The sequence below is a fragment of the Oryza glaberrima genome, chromosome 8 (assembly GCF_000147395.1).
Source record: "Oryza glaberrima chromosome 8, OglaRS2, whole genome shotgun sequence".
NCBI lineage: Eukaryota > Viridiplantae > Streptophyta > Magnoliopsida > Poales > Poaceae > Oryza > Oryza glaberrima.
In genome coordinates this window covers 13937012-13957812 of record NC_068333.1, presented here as the reverse complement: position 1 = coordinate 13957812, position 20801 = coordinate 13937012, and the positions used below count along the sequence as shown (strand labels likewise).

Below are 20801 nucleotides of genomic sequence, written 5' to 3'. Positions count from 1 at the left end.
CCCATCTCCAATTCTCCAGTTGCTTCCTTTTCGTTCCCCTCCGCGGCTTCACCCCGTGTCCCCGTCACTCTCCGGCCAGCGCCTCCACTCCACTCCCCTCCCCACACTCCCCCGCGTCTCCAGCGCCGCCGCCGCGGTAATGTGACCTCGCGCGCGGCACTCCGGGATTATCTAGGTGCGTCTTTTCTTTCTTTCTTTCTTTATTTCTTTTTTTGTTTCATTTTCTTCCGTGGGTGGAAGATTCTCCTGCAACTGCAGATTGCTTTGGTGTAACCTTTATTGTTGGATTTTTTTTTCTTTGTTTTGTTTTTTGCCCCCCTTTGTTTTTGTAGGAAGAGCACGAGGAGGAGGCGCCGATCTGTAGGGCTCGTTGTTAGTCATCTCGACCAAGGGACCGGTGAAGCTGTTGGTTCTTGATTTCTTTCGTTGCTTTTATTATTGTTCTAAAGAGAAATCCTCGTTTTCTTCCTGTGAGATTTATGCACATATCTCTTAGGGCACTCTTACCTGGGAATATTTCGTTGTTTTTGCAGTGATTCTCGTTAGTGATTTCGTTGTTTTTGCAGTGATTCTCATTCGTTTATGGGTGCCTATTTTTAGGATTATTGGGTGTTTTCTAGGTTGTTATTGCTAGAAATGCTAGGTTTTTTTGGTTCAACTGGATAAGGTTGTTTAAGTTTGTTGTTTACCTTTTCAGCGGCTGTGGTTTGGACTGGTGACGTATCCAGTCAACTCTAGACATCTTTTGTCGACTCATCAGTAAACAGATTACGCCCCTTTCTATAAATTTGCTGCTGATTCTTCTGTCTTGGATTTTTAACAGCTCATAAGCTCATATAACCTGCAACTGATTTATGGATCCGTTGAATTGTTTTTATTCCCCTAGTCTTTACTGTTCACTAAAGTAAAAAAATGAATGGCACATATTAATAATGATAAACTGCTGCTTATTACTGTTTCATACAAGGGGGAAATTCTACCTAGAAATGCACACCATGGCATCAATAAAAAAAAAGAAGAAAAAAATCAGATTACTACTCAATCACATGCTGTTTAGTTTAGGTTGAATGAGCTTTTGTGAATGTGATAGGTTTTCTAGCTTTGTAATTGGGTTTGAAATGAAATGGATGGTTATCATCAACTTCCTGGAATTTCTAGTTTGTTGTCGTGTTTTGGATATCACAACAGGTCCAGTTATTAGGCATTACAATCCTGAACCTTCTTTCATGTTCTTGTTTGTTCAAACTTTTTCAAATACCCTTTGCCCTTTCAAGTTGTGAGGGATATACAGCAAGGTCAAGGCGTGAGGCATATAAAAAGGGTTGCGGCTTGCCAATACTTGCAGAACATCTTCTCAGTTTTTAGCGATACATGATTTGACATGGATATTCAAACTTCAAGACTTGGTCTCCTGCACAAAAGTTCTATCTCATTTTTTGTGTTTCTTTTCTAGGACTGGGTTTGACTTTGTATTAATTCTGCATCTCCCTTTCGTTTTCTAAACAACAATGTACTATTTAACTGTATTTAATCTAACAGGAAGTTTTCCATTAAATTTTTTTATAAATGATAAAATATGCTTGAAGGGCTTCAAAGATGTAGGTATTCTAGACTACTGGGCTTTATAGAGTCAAAATATTATTGCTGTCTGAAGACAGGTAAAATGTGACCAATGCATGATTTCAGCCTATCAAGAAACCTTTCTCATCCTTTCTGTTTGCACACTCATATGATCACTAGTTCATATTGACCACGTTCATGTTAGTTATATTTGCCCTGCTGATTCCAAGCTTCCTTTTTGATTTTACAGGGAAAAATGCCTGATATCCAGTTAGGGTGCCACACTATAAGGTCCCATGGAACCAGTGTGGCAAGACTCCACATGTATGACTGGATAATACTTCTCTTTCTTGCTGTTGTTGATGGGCTGCTAAACATAATTGAGCCTTTTCACCGCTTTGTTGGACGTGACATGATGACAGACTTGAGATATCCACTAAAGGGCAACACAATTCCATTTTGGGCCGTTCCAGTATGTTCTCGTTATGCCAGATAAAATTTTCTTATGGTTTCATCTATCGTTTGAGGCATGCAATTCTTTCTTGACTTGCAGCTTATTGCAATTGTGCTGCCCTGGGTTGTGTTTGGTGGAATTTACTTCAAAAAGAAAAATGTCTATGATTTACACCATGGCATACTGGGTATACGATGCTCTCATTTGTAGATATCTATTGAAGTTACATCTTTGGTTCATGCTGAACCATATAATTTAACCATAGAGTTTGTGCAGGGATTCTATATTCGGTACTTATAACTGCTGTGATTACTGATGCAATTAAGGATGGTGTTGGTCGTCCTCGCCCAGATTTCTTTTGGCGTTGTTTCCCTGATGGAATACCTGTAATCTCCTTGTGCTAGTGTCCTGATCTCAGATATTAAACTTCATGTAGTCTGCAGGTTATATTGAAGTAACAAATCGTTTCATTTTTCAGAAGTTTGATAATGTCACTACAAATGTCATATGCCATGGAGAAAAGAGTGTTATCAAGGAAGGCCACAAGAGCTTTCCAAGTGGGCATTCTTCATGTAAGATATGCAACGCATCGGTACTTTTAAGTTTTGAAGTACCGTTGTATGTTTCTGAGTTGATATCGAGCTTTACATGCCTTGCAACATGCATTTTTAACATCTGTTTCTCCACATTCTCTACATACATTTCCAAGGATTTTTCTCCAATTTTTTCTTTTGCAACAGTTCTGAGTATTTTAGTAGTTGCCTCAGCCTTCATGTAGGGCATTGTTCGGAGTACTGCTCTCCAATCTGATGTGCTCCTGGTAACTATGCAGGACATTTATGAATAAATGAAATTCTTGACTAGTTTAAATTCAATGCTATATTCTCTTGGTAACTATGTAGGACATTTATTGAAAAATTGAATTTATTCATGTTGGTACCCTTAACACCTATATGTTGTATCTATGATTAAGACTCCGAGGCTATCAAATAAATGGTGTAGCTCATCTTTTTCTTATAATTGTTTATACTTCCTCCTGTACAGAAAAATGTGTTTCTGGACATCCTCATGATATCTGACATACAACTTTGACCACTGATTTTATAGTAAATTATTTGTATAATCAGATTAAAGTATAGTGCTATAAAATTGTCAAACAAATCTATGAATATAGTTTTCATTTATCTAATAATAATTAAAGAGATTTGATGTTGAAGTTTTGAAAGTTTTGCTAGAGGGGTGTTCAAAACAATAGCTTTTCATGACCAGAGGAGAGGGAGTATATAATTTTTTCCTGGCATGTAGCACCATATACAGTTTGTTCTCCATATATTTTCGAATTTCATTACTTGGTGGATCTGTTGTCTGTAATCTGACGTATGTGTTGTGGTTCTCACTCACCTTCTGCAGGGTCTTTTGCTGGTCTAGGTTTTCTTGCGTGGTACTTGGCTGGTAAACTTAAGGCTTTTGATCGCAAAGGCCACATTGCAAAGTTATGCATAGTATTTCTGCCTCTACTTGTTGCGTCCCTTGTGGCAGTCTCTCGAGTTGATGATTACTGGCATCACTGGCAAGACGTATTTGCAGGTGGCATTATAGGTTTGTTATTTTGAAGCCTTTCTCTCAACCATTTAGAACACTCTCGTTGTCAGAAAGTATGCATGGATCTCGTCTCATTCTTCTTTCCCCTTTTTCAGGTCTTACGGTTTCTTCGTTTTGTTATCTGCAGTTCTTCCCATATCCATTTGATGCTGATGGTACGTTTCCCTTCTGATATAGATGATATGTTGGACCTTGATCGACATATTTTACAGTATATTCATGTTCCTTTGCATTTGCAGCTGTATGGCCCCATGCATACTTCCAACAGCTAGCTGACACACAAAGCAACGGCATTGCAAACTCATACAACATGGGACCAACAGACATTGAGATTGCTGACGAAGGCCATGGTGCCATTTCCCTGAGAGACACCAGTCCTATTTTAGACACGATGGAGTCTGGTAGGAGAGGCTGAAACATGCGGCGACAAGTATCTTGATGTTGTGTGGATTCTTCGGCCTTTCTGAGTTTTAAGTTCTACAACATGACTAGTTCGTACGGTTCCCCCATTTCCATGTACATTGCGCAAGAATAGGTAGAGTTTTGCCAGGTAGAATTGTGCTTGTCATCTCAGGTGATCGTCTCATCATTGAGAGTTCCTTGCAACTCGGTGCTGGCCGTTATATGCTGACTTAAACTCGTTGTGGGTGTTGGCTGTAAATTACAGTGGGAGTTTGCACTCTAATCATATTCCACAGTCCTCTTTGTTACCCTGCTGATGTACCTATCCTACGCTCTGGTTGTGCTGAAATTGGTCCCAATGTAAATTACAAATGTTGCTGATTTGTCTGATCCAGTTTATTGCAGTTTTAGTTGCTCCATTGTGTAAATGCTCATAGTTATTTTTTGTTTTGTTTTTGAAGGCTGCTCATAGTTATTGTTTGTATTGAAGCAAGATATTGGTTACAAACAGAACAAATGAGGTGCGGTTTGGAGGGTCAATTTGTCTTGATTTTTACATGAGCATATTGGTTTCCTTGAAATCTGAGAATGTGATACCTGACTTCCACATTTCCATAACAATGTAGTAGTTATACGAGGAAGAAAATTGAGCCATCATAGGTTTTCCAAATCATAGAAATAGAAAAAGTAAAGAATTATAATGCCATATGCACTATACTCCCTCCGTCCCAAAAAATGTTACTCCCTCCGTCCGAAATAATGCTAACCTAGGTGGGGAGGTAAAATCTCTGTCCCAAAAAATGCTAACCTAGGTGGGGACGTGATTTTACCTAGGACGACGAATTTGGATAACCTTTTATCTAGATTCGTTGTTCTAAGTGGAATTACATCCAACCTAGGTTTTTGGGACGGAGGGAGTATTTGTTACAAAACTTTTGGAGTGCAAGACTGAGGTCTTTGGTTAGCTTTCCCAACTCACTTCTCTCGTTAACTGTCCACACGCTTTCTAAACTGCTCAACGATGTGATTTTTTTTAAAAAATTTCTATACAAAAGTTGCTTTATAAAATCATATAGATCAATTTTTTTAAAAAAACTGATACTTAATTAATTACACGCTAATGAACAGCTTTATTTTATATATTTGAGTTGCCAACTCCCACTAAAGAACACGGCCTAAAGTTGTTTTAAGACTACCGAAATTCAATACGATCTATTCCTATAAAACAAAGGATGCATATATGAAAAAAATTCTAAGATTTAAATTATACTATAACCCTATAAAAATTATTAAAACCGAATAAGCCTTACTCCTATTGCTTAGAATCTTCTTCACTCTTAGTACCAGCGAATCCATTACACTGGAAGGGGAAACTATTTCGATCCCTCGAGGGGATGCCTCCTTGTTTTGTTAAAAAAAGTTATGAAAAATTCTGAAAAAATTAGGTCCAAACTCAAATCACACGTTGAGATATAAAAAGGACAAATTTAGCGCAGGAATAGTAACGTTCTATTTACATCTAAATTTGTCATTTTTGTTTCTCGATGTGTTAGTCGAATTTAAACTTGATTTCAGATAGATATCACGAATCTCAACATTTTCAATTTTTTTCGTAATTCTTTACAACTACTCCCTCCGTCCCAAAATAAGTGCAGTTTTGCACTATTCACGTTTAACGTTTGATCGTTCGTCTTATTTAAATTTTTTTTATGATTAGTATTTTTATTGCTATTAGATGATAAAACATGAATAATACTTTATGTGTGACTAAATATTTTCAATTTTTTCACAAATTTTTTAAATAAGACGGATGGTCAAACGTTGGGCACAGATATCCACAGCTGCACTTATTTTGGTACGGAGATAATATTTATATCGAACTTTTTAAAAAAATCCACTCCCGACTAGAAGTCCTGTCCGAACAAGGCCTTTTAAGAAGAGAGTGGCTTTTATCAGATTCGCGGTGGACACGTGTCCATCAGAGAAGAGAAGGACTTTTCTCCCCTCATCTTCTGCTGCGGGATGCTGCTTCCGCGTTGCCTCCTCTCTCCTGCACTCCTGCTGCTACTCAGCATCGTCTCCATCCATCCATTCGCTTTCGCGGCCGCGCGGCAAGCCGGGGAATGCGACGCTGCGGGCGACTCCGGCGCCGAGATCCCAGGTGAGCACCCTGTGCAGTCTGCAGCACGCATTTTCTTCTTCTTTTTTACATTCTCATTTCCAATCTATTTCATGTATGGATTCTCAGATTAGATTCTCCTGCCGACCACTTGGGTTGGGGGGGTGACCGTGTTCTTTACTTCTTGATTTTATTTTTCTTTATCTGGCAGAACTGTAACATATCTCGTCGGTGCGAGCTGGAGGAGGAGGAGCCATTGGTATCTCGCCAGCGGGGCAGTGAGCCTGTCAGTTATTCTTTTCTTCCTGTGAAATTCATTAGAAAGAACCTGTTGTGCTCTCCGTGTGGAGTTCTCGATAATTTGAGATTTTTTTCTTAGTTTTTCCCTTTCCAAAGATTGTTAAGGTGCTTTAGGGGTAGTTTGTACTTCATTATGTTGTTACTTTTGTTTTATTAATAACATGATAAGGCTTTTGTTTAGATCTGTTATCATTTTTTAGTGATATGAGGTTTGGACTTATGTGGGGTGGTCAACTCTATTAGTATTATGGAAGTTTAACAACAAGTACAACCAAACGAATTATAATCAGACAATTTAAAAAATTACTGATGGTGAAAGTTTGAATATTAATTGTCATGTTAAGTATTGTCATACTGAATACTTCATACTCTGTAAATACTGGACTCAGGGATTGCATGAATATTGTTTCCAAGCAAAGTCCAAAGTGGCCACATGACAGTGATGAAATTTTAATATCGGGCCATGAGTATAATCTTATCAATAAAACACTCATACTTCAGTACTCAATCAGGTGGCTGGTTCAGGACTTCAGCTTAGATTGAATGAATTGTTGCTACTGAAATGGGTGATTATTGTGAATTGCTGGCTACATTGAAGTGTTTGACCACAGCCTTGGAACTTCTACCTTTTGTAGGCTATCGATATCGTAAATTGTTTGTATTATTCTGAATTTTCAAATAGTTCATGCCCTTCGAAGTGCCAAGTAAATTGGATCCTACAGAATAAGATGATCTCACTTGTGTGGTGTATGCCTTTTGTAAATACAGTTATACGTTAGAATTTACATGAGTTCTGATGCCACTTTTTTCCACCCTATACTGCAATTTCATTAACTGTTTTCTGATTGCTGCAAACATGTAGTTTTCATTTTTTTTCAATACTTTATACTTTTGATCAAACAGCATCTACGTTCTATATATTCTAGAGAACCCCAACTGAAAAGTTTTATTGCTTTGTCAAGACAGAAAATAGCAACTCGGAACACATTTATGATTATGATCTATCATGACATCCTTTGTTGTTCCTTATTCATTTCCATGTTCCTAACACCACTGGATTACATCCATCACCTTCATGTTATTTACAATTTTCCTTCTCTGACTATGAACTCATTTCTGTTTATTTTCAATTTTAGGGGATAATGGCTGATACCCGGTTAGGTTGCCATACTATAGGATCTCATGGCATTAAAGTGGCAAAATTCCATTTGTATGATTGGATGATACTTATCTTTCTAGCTGTTGTTTATGGGCTGTTCAACATAATTGAGCCTTTTCACCGCTTCGTTGGAAGTGACATGCTGACAGACTTGAGATATCCGCTGAAGGGCAATACAGTTCCATTTTGGGCTGTTCCAGTATGTTCTTGCTTTGTGAGATTTAATTTTCTTATAAGATCATCTATTGACTTGTCTGTGGTGCATGACATGTCTCTGAGGAAGTTTGGTTTTTCTTGATTTCCAGCTGATTGCAATTGTGCTGCCCTGGGCCATCTTTGGTGGAATTTACTTCAAAAAGAAAAATGTCTATGATTTGCACCATGGCATTCTGGGTATATGGTACTCTCATATGTAGATATCTATCAAATTACACTTTCACTTTTTTAGTTCATGCTGAACTGGACAGTTTGTACAGGGATTCTATATTCGGTGCTTATAACTGCTGTGATTACTGATGCAATTAAGAATGGTGTTGGTCGCCCACGCCCAGATTTCTTTTGGCGTTGTTTCCCTGATGGAAAGCCTGTAATATCCTGTTGTAAATTCTGATTTCTCTCCTTAAGCAATTTCATTCCTATCGACATGTACTTGGTTTAGTTCTGTTTATTTCTTTTTTTTTTTACAGAAGTTATGGTAAATAAAACCTTTTATGTTAAGGACATGCAGATTAATATGACCTGTACAGGGATTCCATTTACTTCTATGATTTACTTGCTTAAAGAATTATGTTTTGTGCCATAGATTAAGCACATTGTACAGAAACAAGGTAAACATCCTTTACCTTATTAAAAGTAATCAATTATTTTTGTTTTTGTAGAATTTCAATAATGTCACTGGTGATGTCATATGCCATGGAGAAAGGAGTGTCATCAAGGAAGGCTACAAGAGCTTCCCAAGTGGGCATTCTTCAGGTAATAAACAGTGCACAGTTGTACTCTAGATATGATGTCTTATGCTTTAGGTTTTTTTTTTTTTGAAGTTGTAACTTAACTGTAAGTAATTTTCTCATTGGTTCAAATTTCATTATGATTTATGCCTTATGTTTTTGTGGTGCTCCTCATTATTTTTGAGTACTTGTGAGTTGTGACATGCATTTATTTACATCAGTTTATCCCACACTCTCTACATCATGTACGTTTCCACGGATTTTCTCCAATGGTTATTTTGCATCACTGCTGTTTAGTCTAGTGGTTGTTTCAGGTTTTATACCTGAGCATTATTTGATACTGCTCTTGCAATATTAATATCTCATGTATATATGTGCTCCTGGCTTCCTGGGAACTATGTAGGAAAGCTGGGAAGAAGGTTTAACTATGAACTGTTTCTCTACTAGTTTAAATCCCATGCTATTGAGCAGTTAGTTTTTTTTTTTAACAATTGAAATTGTATTTGAATGCATCTCTTAATGCATATAGGTTGTATTTGCGAGTTCAGGTGCCAGGAGCCAGCAGATTAATTTTTTTAATCTCATTCTTGTTTTCTTCCAAATTGTTTGTATTTTGGTTTTTTTGTTCTATCATGCATCCCCATATCAGCAGTTTGTTCTCTATAAAGTAATGGTTTGGAGATTGCTATTTCATGGCCATACCCATAACATGTTATCCTTCCCTATGTGTTGGTAGATAATCTGATGTATCTGTTTCGATACTTTCTTCATTACTTTAGGGGCTTTTGCTGGTCTGGGTTTTCTTGCGTGGTACTTAGCAGGCAAACTTAAAGCTTTTAATCGTGAAGGGCATATTGCAAAACTATGCCTAGTCTTTCTGCCTCTACTTGTTGCATCACTTGTGGCAGTCTCTCGGGTTGACGATTACTGGCATCACTGGCAAGATGTATTTGCAGGCGGCATTATAGGTCTGTAGTTTCAACGCTTCTGTACCACTTTAAACATTCTTGCTCTCAAGATAAGTACATGTAATTCATCTCATTCTCTACCTTATTCAGGTCTCACAGTTGCTTCGTTTTGTTACCTGCAATTTTTCCCATATCCATTTGATGCTGATGGTACATTCCCCTCCTATATATCGATGATGATTTAGACGTTGATCGACAACATTTTACTAAAGTGTTATGTTTCTCTTCATCTGCAGCTATATGGCCTCATGCTCACTTCCAACAGCTAGCCGAGTCACGAAGCAACGGTAATGAAAACTCACACAACATGGGATGGACAGAGACCGACGCTTTCCATGAAGGCACTGGTGCTGTTGCGCTGAGAGACACAAGCCTGGTTCTAGACTCGATGGAGTCTGGCAGGAGGTTTTGAAACATGTGAAAGGGAAGTATATTGAAGATGTTCATTGTTCTGTCTTCATCAGAGTTGAAACTCTGACGTGATTAGTTAATGTGGTATGTACATGGTGAAACTGAAGTGCAGGTAGAGTACTATCATTATTCAGAGTATTTGGAACTCACTATTGTTTTTATTCACCTTTCTGTAATGCAGTATGCCATTGTTTTAGTTTATGCAGAAGCATGATATATATATAAAAAGGATTTTTGTAGTTTCTGCTGAAGCACGATGATACTGAATAATAGATTTATAAACAGTAACGCACTATCATTCTCAAACAGCTGAGGTTTTCAGGGTGGGTAGCAACTACAAATTCAGTATCACATCAGAATGAGGCAATTGGGTTTGTGCTTCATCCATTGGCATTCCTTGTGTTGAACCTGTTTTGTCGGTGTTGTCATCTAGAATTTACCACGAGTGGTTGATTATCGTGGCAGATGAGACTACCATTTTAGTTCTGACACTTCATCATCTAACAGCTCGTCTGCCTCTGTAAACCCTTCCTGAACCTTGCGAAGTGTATAAATCTAAACACAAGAGTCACTGCCATTTGGGAACTTATTACAGCTCCAAGTTTTCCCCACTTTTCCAGATTTTGTTTTGGGAAGCAAATTGTTTAACATTTCACCCAAATGTTTTTGCTATTAGCAACAAAAATTATTGCAATTTAGCATGAAGGCTGAGAGAAATGAAGCGTTGACACTAAGCAATCATATCGATTTGATGCACAGAAATATTCAGAATCTGGTGCAAGAAGAACAAATTCACTACATTTTGTTATGCCTTTTTCCTGTAATATTAAGCAGTCTACAAAAGGGTCAACAAATTAATTTAGTTGGAAACTGTACATGACTGGCTGCAATTGAGGTAGCTAGAGTTTGCCATCAAAATACAAATTACATAACCAGACACCTACACTAGAAATCTAAAAACTGAATGGATCACCTGAAGGCATCCACTACAAAAAAAGGACCCAAGAAGTGAGGACAAAAACTGAAGAAAACTAACTCAAAGCATTTGCTACTTACAAGAGGTGAACTAATTATGTGATGGATTTGATTTGCTTGAGGGAACTCTCTTCAAGCTCTCAAACACCGCCTTCGGAGTCTTCTCGAACCTTCCAAGCCCGTCCACACGTGTCGAGCATGAACCCGCGCCATCGCATTGCGACAACAACCTTCTACTCCTTAGAACAGAAGGTTGTTCATGGGGTGATGATGTTGAAGAGTTGCAAAGAAGGAAGAAGAGGAGAAGCAGAGCAGAGAGGATAGCCGCAGCTGGCTTGGCAAAGGTAGTACTACTCCTCATGGTTCCTTTGAGAAATGGAGAAGAAAGGGAGTTTGGAATATTGTGTATGGACCTTGGACAACATATTTATAGCATCAATCTCATTGATGTCATGTGAACTTCATATGTGTGCCTTGACCATCAAGTACACACAAAGAAAATTAATGTACCATATCAAGGTTGGAAAAATAATGAAATCCACAATAAAGTTATTCCTCCTTATATGATTAGCTAGAAGTTGGGTACTCATTGAGTTGTTAAATGTAAACACACTTTCAGTTAAAGTGATGGCCTGCTGGCCCTGGTTTTTGTCAAAAGGCTGATCTGGTTAACAATCTTTCCTAGTAGTAGTCCACAGGTTAAGTGAGATCAAAAGTGCATTAGAGACAACTAGAAGATAGTTGTAAAGGGTAATGTGACACTTGGGGGGAAGGAAGATTAAAGATTAATCTAAAGCCTAATTGAGAAAACCTGCATCTTAGCAGTAGCAGTCTGCAGGCATGCAGAGGAGGAGGGAGGGAGGCATGCTTCCACATGAGAGGTCTGAACAACAAAACAGCATGGCAAATTGTACCCACATGCAATGCAATGAGCACCAGCGAGGCTGGTTAGCTCACCAACCCAACCCCCCCCCCCCCCCCCCCCCCCCCCCGCCGGCGTGTCAGCGCGTGCGCCGGCGGGAGGAAGATCTGAATGCCGCGCCGTGCACGGAGTCCGATGCACGTGACGGCGTGGAGGAAGAACATGCATTGCTTTTTCTCAATTTGCTCGTAGATTTTTGGCTGCAGCTGCCTGCATCGTGACAGCTGATTCAGCATTTCAGCATTGTGAGTGTGATTTGTTTTATGGGAAGACGAACGGTTGAGCTTGTGAAGAAAATGTAATGCCAAACCTGAAGAAATGTGGGGGGTGAAAATGTTTAAGTTTCATTGCATTTTGGTTTTGTATTTCTGTTCATTATATTGATATGGCGTTGGCTTAGAGTAGCCGTTCTTTTTCCTTGAAAAAATCGATCCCTATCTTAATGGCTGTATTGATTCTTTTTTTTCTTTTGCCGGGATGACCGAAGGAGGTCATCCAAATGTTATTAAGATAGAGGGAAAAAAAAGGTTACAAGAAAGTTTTTCGCTGTCAAGGAAAGATGTGCACCAAAACACACGCCCCGACACCACATGCCAACCGCACTAACACAAGCTACAGAGAGGAGAGCCGAACACCGAACCGGCCGCTGCTATGCGAGGCCGGTCGCCACCGGGCTTGCAACAACACCACAGAGCGGAAATTCCAAAAACAACGCCTTCATGAAGGTTGCGACGCCAAAAGACGCTGTCGATGAAAAACTTTCTTTGCGACGCCAAAAGACGTTGTCAATGAAAAACTTTCTTGTATGATTCTTTTTTTCGTTCTTTCAGCTTTTCCAACCTGGTTCATGGAAGATCTAGATCCACATTTTTACTTAGTTAAATGAAGTGCAGAACACCTTTGGTATTTGCATCAAGGACGCACACAGCCATGGAGATCTAGGACACATCAGCATTGCAAATCTTGTATGGATCAAGCAGAGCTCAATTAGTGATGGGATCACGAAATTGTTAGTTATTCTTCAAAGGACAATAACATAGTTGGCTGGTCATAAGATTCCTTATTTGACCATGACATGCATCAGCATCACCCTACATTCCTACTAACCATTTTCTTCAGTAGCGACTTAGTGAGTGATCACAGTCTAAACGCCCCTTTTTAGGCCTAAATTAGAGAAAAGAAACATGTGTTCCTCATAGAGGCATATGACTTGCATCACCTGAGTGGAAATTGCACAAATACATCCATATGTCACATGCCCCATGCACTGATTTCTACCCTCAAAAAGTAGCTTCTCTTTTTGCATGTGCAGCCTGTTTACAGATGAAACTGCTATTGTCAGTCTGTGTATTGTGCTGTTAACAACCATTCTGATTTCATTGGTCAGGGGATCTGTCATTTTGAAATCTACTCTGGATTCACCTGAAGCTTCTGTAGATGGAATTGGATTCAAAACAATTGACTTCTGCAACATTCAGTTTGCTGCCCTGCCATCTGGTAAAAATTTATCTTCTGGTCCAGGTTCTGGTCCTGTTGAGATTGTAATTAATTATGCTCATATAAGAAGGATATACCATTGCCAGCAGTCAGTTATGTCCAGATCCAGATCAGATCCTAAAAAGAGATGGTTTGTGTTATTGTTCATCTTCTGTGGTCCTCAGATCTGTCATAGGAAGGAATATTTTCTACATCTTCTACAGATGTTCCAGTCCTTCACTGAAAAGTTCACTTGTTTGCATGTGAACATAAGTTCAGCCATAAACTATCTTCAATTAACCCTGGTAAACGATATTTCAGAAATTGTGACAATTTATGAATGTAAGAAACCAGGATAATTCTACTGCTCCAAGATTTCCAAAATAATGTCAGCTACTATTTTACTACGTATGGAGAACTCTGTGAATCCAGTCAATTTACATGCATATTACAGCCACATTTTCATTTGTGCATGTGCACAAAAGCACATGAAAAATGCTATTTCTCCGTCACACAGACTATAACCAGTAGACAGAAAAGCAGCCATGATGCATATAATGGCAGAACTCTGAGAATACTAACATCATATACACAAATTAGTGGAACAAGGGAAAAAAACATTTTTCTGGTATATTAGCAGAAAAGGAAACTGCGAGTCCTGTGTGTTTCCTAAGTAGTTTCTGAGATAAGACGAACTTCATATAGATCATCACCACCTTTTCCTGTATCATCAGAAACATAAATTGACAATGGATGATATAGACAAACCAAGCTTCAAAATCTAATGGAGCTAAAGAAAAAATAATACAACTCACCAATTTCTGCCTTAATCCCAGGACCAAAAAAGGATGTGAATTTGGCCTGCGTGGGAAAAATGTTTGCAAGGAATCAGTAATGTTAATATTTAATTCTATTTTGGATCATAAGCATGACGACAGTATGTATTGTTCTCGAACAGCTCGCCCAAGTACACAGTACATCAAAGAAATAGTTTACGGGAGCTATCTAGGCACAGAATTTTGTCATTTTTGAGCATCAAGTTTTGGGTTACACTTTCCTCTACTGCTAATTTTTGAACCTCATCTTTTCCACAACCCAAAGCTGCTAAAAATTCATGTATTTGTACCATGAGATTAGTTTAGTATAGAGCTTAAGACTAGTACATGTATCTAGATCTGACCACAAAGGCATACCACATGCATCTCAGTCCACAATGGAAGCCGTGCTGTATTATATTTAGAAATTAGGAGAGGGGATTCACCTGTCTCTTCTCAAAATCGGATATCTCCAATGCTTTGGCTTCAAATACAAGTACTAAACTGTACTTCCCATCATCAGTTACCTACAAGGGGAAAACTACTGAGTCCTTTAACCAAGAATCGCACCCAGTGAACAAGCCAAATTCTTTCTGTAACCCATGAAGATGTTTTTTGGGGTAAAACTGGAGATATCAATAAACAAATATAACCCATTGGAATCTCCACAAGGCATTTGGACAGTTTCAAAGATTGTCTGAATTATTTTTGTGCAATTCCTTCATCATGAGTTCAGCCAAAAGCTATATCATTTACACTTGAGGAATATCAGATGAAGAACAACTAGGAAACATTAACATATAACTGGGCCATGTTCATTAACTGGGTAAAGTAGAATCAACTACAGGGCCTAAGGCTTGTCTCGAAGAGAAAAGAAGGGGCCGAGCCCTCTAAGGCCTAGTACTACCTTGTCCAATGAACAAAAGTTGACAATAATTTCAATAAAAATAAAATCAAGCCAAAGGATCTTTGGCACCACTCTTACCAACATTGGCTGTGCCTTTGCCCTGAGATCAGTGCTAACAGTGTACTAATTGAAGCCATTAAACAAAGGAAACAATGACCAAGGAAAACTACGGAGATCTAGAAATAGCATTTGATGCTAGCTGAAAAATCTGCTATTAATTTGACTTAATATCATTTGAGTTCATCTGTCATGACTTTAATGATGATACAATCGATTGGGACAAAACTTCCATTAGAAATGGAGGGATGCAGGATTTTTAGATGCATGGTGGACACAGAAACATCAATGAGGAATTATTTCCCACAAGAAAAATACATATTTATGATATTCATATTTAAATTTCCTGCCTCCTTTTCATGTATCTATAGTTCAAGAACACCACAAATTGGCCATTATGTAACAAGTTGACATTTGACATGCTAATCACTGCACTAATCCTTTTAGTAGTCTGGTTAGAGTAAAAGGGTCTAGGCCATTAAAAATCGCTACTTTGCCCATTTATATTCTTTTACAGGCAAATATTTTGAATCATCAACTTTGCTTGATGTTACTGTAGGAATTGTTTCAGTAACATCCTACAGTCCACATTGAAGTAACAGGTGCCAAATGCCAATTCACATGCGGCAGATATTGTGTGAACAATTTGGACCAGTCTTGGATGGCATGTTAAGTAAATCATCCTTACAGGATTAGTTGGGTTTGTTTGATATCAGCTTCATATAAATCTGAAGCTCACCCAAGCAGGGTCTAAAGTGGCTTCTTTTAAACTTGATGGACCAAAGTAACCTTTTGTGAAACTTGAGGGGTCCATTTTGTAATTAAACTCTTCCAACGAGTATGAAATATAAACTATGAAAATGATATGTGTGATTTACATTATGCAATATTTTGGAAAGACTACTTCACAGAAAAAAATAAATGTATTGGGAACTTACTTCTTCCCGAATGTTTTGTAAAATAGGTGCACTACGCCTTGGAATTCCACCACCCTGTCAGTTGGATTGTGCAAAAGGAAGGCAGATCAATAAGTAGGATAAAGCAAGGAAGTTCTTGCCTTGCAAAACTTCTAATAACAGAACATGGAATTATTGATAAAAAATAGATGAGCCAAAACAATGTCCAGTTAGTAAAAAAGGGCAAAAAAAGGAATTACCAAACCATATTGAAAGATCCTCTTCAGTGCTTCATCCAGGTGCTGCTCATCACCGTATCTGTAACGTGTAACATCACTCCTGACCTAGAGGTAAGTAAAGCTGGAAGATCAATACTATTGCCGGTGTTATCTTTCCAAAATCCACAAATTCGCTAATGTCTACTCACGCCTCTTCCTACAATTTTCAACACTTAAATCCCCCCTGGCACCAATGGTAAGAAATCCACTAAGAGGATTGTACTCATCATGTAGCCTTATTTTTCTCCAAATAAGAAGAAAACAGATTATAAACAGCTCAAGTACACCATGAATAAATAGTTAAATTTGAGCAGTGGAAGTGGAGCATATGTCCTAGATAATGGAAATTGAATAGTACCTGATTGAGGATAGGGGTAGCACACTTTTCTCTTAGAGCAAAAGCATCGGCGTAGGTTGTGCAAGGCACCGGTTTCAGTTCAGCATACTGCATGTAGAAAAATTTAAGAATCAGTGCACACTGCAACAAAGAAGCTGACAACCTTCAACCTAAACTCCAAACTAAGGACAGCTGCTCATCTGAAACTCCAACACAATAAACTGCATTCTATTGCTGCAGAGTTATTTTCAAGTATGTAATATGAAGGTGCAAACTCAATGAAAGGCCAATGACTGCTAATTGCCAAAAGGCACCTTCCTGAGGAAGGTCTTAAGTTGACCAGTATGGTCAAACAATCTAAACAAATACAATTGATATGTCTCAACATGTCATATGCCTCATTGCCTCTCCTCTTGTACATGTCACATGGGGGATAGTTCTTGCCTTCAATGCCATGCCGATGATGGTGAGTGGAAAACCATATGTTAGCATAAGTGCAGACCACTCCGAACCAGGAAGCAGGTTGAAATACGCCCCGAATCCATACCTGAAATCACAAGAACGCACCAAATCAAGCCTTCCAAGCTACTTCATCATTCTGAATAATGCCAAGCACAATTGTGCAATCCCAACTTACGACAAGAGGGTGCCACCGACACCTAGCCCAATCACACCGAACGAAACCTGCATGAAGTGAGATTCCATTCGCCGTCAGAAACTCGTCGCCGCCGCTACATTTCAACACCTGCTGTCGCTGCTGCTGCTGCTGCTACCGCAAGAATTAAAGAACGCGCCCCCGGTGGCTCACCTTGGCGAGGGTGAACTCCTCGTCGGGGACGACGGCCTTCCCGGCCGCGGCCCCGGACGACGGCGGCGCGGGCGCCGCGGCCGGCGGGGACGACTCGGCCGCCCTGACCGGCGCGACGGCGGCAGCGCGCCTCGGCCGGCGGGCCGAAGACGGCACGGCAGCAACAGCGACATGGTTCGCCCCGCCAACGCGGCGCGAGCGCGACGTGCCCGCCGCCGCCGGGAGCGCCGCGAGCGGCCGGACCGCGCACTGCACAGACATCGATCGCGCTCTCCCGCCGCAACGTCAGTGGCAGCAGCACACGCACCACCACCGCAGCCGCGCGAAATCGGAGGGGGAGATTTTGGTGGGAACGGGACGGGAGATGGTGGTGGTGGCTGCGGTTTTGGCGCGTGGAAGGAGGAGCGCGCGACTGGATCACCCCCACAAACGAGTGGAGGCGAGAAATCAATTTGGGAACGGCCACTTGAGCTCCTACTTCTTTTTTTTTTTTTAAAAAAAACAAAGTATCATAAAACCTAGTTATTTTAACTGGTGATACATAACCTTTTCTCAGATATTATTATAATTATCAAGTTTCACAAAACTCTACTCCTATATATATTGAGTATGACTATACTTCAAATTTTAAAACATGGTGGATATAAATTTTTAAACTGTGAGTTCCTTGATAGTATTTCATATATGCTAAAACTAATCACAATTTAAATAAACTAGGAAGATAGCCCGTGCATTCGCACGGGCATGCTTGTTATTTCTTTTCGAAAACAGGTCTAACAAAATGAATTTAAATTAAAGTTAGGTATTTCCCTTCTTAATTGAATGCTCATTGTTTATTTTTTCTTAAAAAAATCTTAAGAAACTTTAATTGCTCATAAATATAGTTTTCTACCATCCTGCTGTCTTTAATTTATTGATTTTGTATTGATACCTTAGAAGCTTATACATGCAAGTTGTGGAATTTAGTAAATTCGTTTAATTATCATTGACATTCATTTATTGATGTGTCAAAGCGAAATATGGCTTGTATGTAGAGAAGCATAAAAAATTAAAAAAGAATAAAATATCGTTAGGACATAAAATGAGTTTTTTCCCCTATAGCCAAGGGAGTAGATTGATTCAATACTACCTTTGCAGATTAAGTGCTTCACTAAAATAGTTCTCTCTATAAAAGTTTCAATGCTATCTTGTGGGTTAAGTACTCCACTAAAATAGTTGTGTAAAAACATTACAAAAGTTGTTTCTAAAGGTGGCCCATGAGTCTGAGCCAAGCTCGTCACATAGGAGGGTGCACATTTGAGGAACATGTGAGAAGAATGCCCGTGGAGATCATTTGTTTATGAGTGCGATGAACACAATTGTTCATTCAATTAAAAAGTTGGATAAGTGGCTTAAAGTTGACATTTTACATTGATTGATTATGAAAGTAATGGTACATACAAATCTTTGTGCCCGTATAACTATTTGCCAACGATCAATAGAACTTAATAGTTACTTTCGGTGTTCCTTTTAGTATGTAGCAAATTGGCTACATATTTTACAACTTACTGTATCTTTGGTGAGATGCACCTGCTATTTTTTTCTATATGTTGGCTAGATTGTTTCATTGTTATTAATCGATACCTTGGGTGCATGTGACACTATATATATTTCAAACAAAAAAGCCTTCTCGGGTCTAAATTGATTTCGCAGTGTGGGAAACAATTCATTTGTTCCGTGCACTGTGGTATGATTGTTGTCATGATTTAAATATTTTTGCTCTAAAATTTATGATTAAACATTAGAAATTTACGTGATCCAAACGATCACTGTTTGTGATTTTATGTTAGCTAACGTGCATTGGGCATTTAGTGACAATATTTATATTGCATAATCTTAAATGTGAAGCCTACCATGCTTACCCTATTTTATCTTTTTTGTTTGAAAGAATTAGCCATTTATACAATCATGGTAGTTTGAATACTAAATAGTTTTTATCTTTTAAGTATCTAAAATAATTGGTAGATAAAGCTCTTAGCTCGGTTATCTGTGATATACACCTGTACTCCAAAGCTAATTTGGCCCCTATCACACATGTAGTCCCAAGCTAACTTGGCCCCCATGCCGATGGTGTTCCCATTGATGTCGATGGGGGCAAAACTGTGACCGATCAGGAGTCTTAAGCGTTTCTAGGATGTTCACGTGGTGGCTTGAGAGTTCTTTTAGGAGGTTTAATGGACTTTTAGTATAAAATAGATAAATATAATTATATTATTTTGACTTACCATAGTTTTAGAATGCGGGGAATAATTTTTTTAACACCACTCATAGTTAAGTTTATTTTACTTTTACCGTTGTTGATCTAATTTAATTATTGTGAATACGTTGATAAAAATATATATGATTATTTTTTCATATTTTTTTATATTTATCTAAATGACACATATAAAAGTCAGAAATTATAACCAAAATGTGACTTTTTTGAAAGTTGAAATATAATGAATATGATCTTTAACCATATATTTAGTCATAAATTATCTAACGATATAAACAGATAAAAAATATCAATTTAGATTTGTGGTTTCTAACCAACATTGCATAAAAATAGGAATAAGAGAGGGAACAGATAAAGAGAAAAAGAGGGACTGCGGATAACATACCGTACTTACGACTCCATGCGCACTAAAATTTTTAATTACATGAAAAGATATGTACTTATTATGAGTATTGTGCATATCTAATGTGATGAAAAGATATGTTCGAGAGCGATGAATTCTAGACTACCAAGAGCGATGAATTCTACCACCATGCAGAAAGATGCGGTGTTTTTTTTCTTTTTCATGGAGATAATTACAAATAATCCACAACTTTGCACGACAAAGGCGCGTGCACATTATTCTGGTGCTCATAACAATCATATGCGTATACTGATAGAATTTGCAACAACAGTAGAGCTAATTAAGTCGTTTTACCGGACAGGGAGTCAGCAATGCCATTGGCAACGCAATACGCCACGGACTGTACGGTGATCATGGGGTTGATGCCCACTGCGGTGGGCAGCACCCTGTCATTGCACACATACAGCTGCTCCACCTCCCAGCTCTCGCCATGGGCGTCGACGGTGCCATTGCCCACTGTGGTGCCCATCCGGCAGCAACCCATGTGGTGCATCGAGCAGAAGAGGCCCCACGTCTCTTTTAGAGATTGATCTAATGGTTAAAAATATTGGGTCCACCGGATTAAATGAAATTCAATAGTTTTTGCCTTTTTCTAAGAGATTTTAAGAATTTCTCTAATTTATCAGAGTGCCACGTGGTGGCTTAGGAGCATTTATAGGGTAAACGTGGTAGCTTAGAAGCGTTCGTATAAAGTTTCATGGACTTTTAATGTATAATATTATGTACCAAAACATGGTCAATATGGATCAAA

The 20801-nt window shown here is 38.7% G+C and overlaps 3 protein-coding genes across 9 annotated transcripts; 2 read left to right on the top strand and 1 right to left on the bottom strand.

The window, feature by feature from the left end:
* On the top strand, window positions 1-4428 carry LOC127781758 (lipid phosphate phosphatase 2-like). 7 transcript variants are annotated; one of them, XM_052308777.1, is made up of 10 exons: window positions 1-175; window positions 333-405; window positions 698-759; window positions 1811-2032; window positions 2114-2201; window positions 2291-2400; window positions 2493-2586; window positions 3425-3613; window positions 3712-3771; window positions 3856-4428. In XM_052308777.1, the coding sequence occupies exons 4-10, from the start codon at window positions 1817-1819 to the stop codon at window positions 4029-4031; spliced, it is 933 nt and encodes a 310-aa protein (XP_052164737.1). In that variant the 5' UTR covers window positions 1-175; window positions 333-405; window positions 698-759; window positions 1811-1816; the 3' UTR covers window positions 4032-4428. The 7 variants fall into 7 exon arrangements, with proteins under 7 accessions (XP_052164737.1, XP_052164738.1, XP_052164741.1 ...); XM_052308778.1 differs by lacking the exon at window positions 698-759 and having other exon boundaries at window positions 333-397; XM_052308781.1 differs by lacking the exon at window positions 698-759 and having other exon boundaries at window positions 2496-2586.
* A 1564-nt stretch (window positions 4429-5992) lies between these two features.
* LOC127781760 (lipid phosphate phosphatase 2-like) lies at window positions 5993-10161 on the top strand. Its single transcript, XM_052308782.1, has 9 exons — window positions 5993-6179; window positions 6349-6423; window positions 7574-7795; window positions 7902-7989; window positions 8073-8182; window positions 8475-8568; window positions 9323-9511; window positions 9602-9661; window positions 9748-10161. The coding sequence occupies exons 3-9, from the start codon at window positions 7580-7582 to the stop codon at window positions 9921-9923; spliced, it is 933 nt and encodes a 310-aa protein (XP_052164742.1). The 5' UTR covers window positions 5993-6179; window positions 6349-6423; window positions 7574-7579; the 3' UTR covers window positions 9924-10161.
* A 3485-nt stretch (window positions 10162-13646) lies between these two features.
* On the bottom strand, window positions 13647-17797 carry LOC127781290 (uncharacterized). The gene is made up of 9 exons (XM_052308229.1): window positions 17394-17797; window positions 17223-17269; window positions 17030-17132; window positions 16607-16693; window positions 16231-16314; window positions 16013-16066; window positions 14557-14637; window positions 14111-14156; window positions 13647-14017 (listed from the first exon to the last, which is right to left on the bottom strand). Exons 1-9 carry the CDS (start codon window positions 17652-17654, stop codon window positions 13965-13967), a joined length of 816 nt encoding a protein of 271 aa, XP_052164189.1. The 5' UTR covers window positions 17655-17797; the 3' UTR covers window positions 13647-13964.
* Between the last annotated feature and the right edge of the window lie 3004 nt (window positions 17798-20801).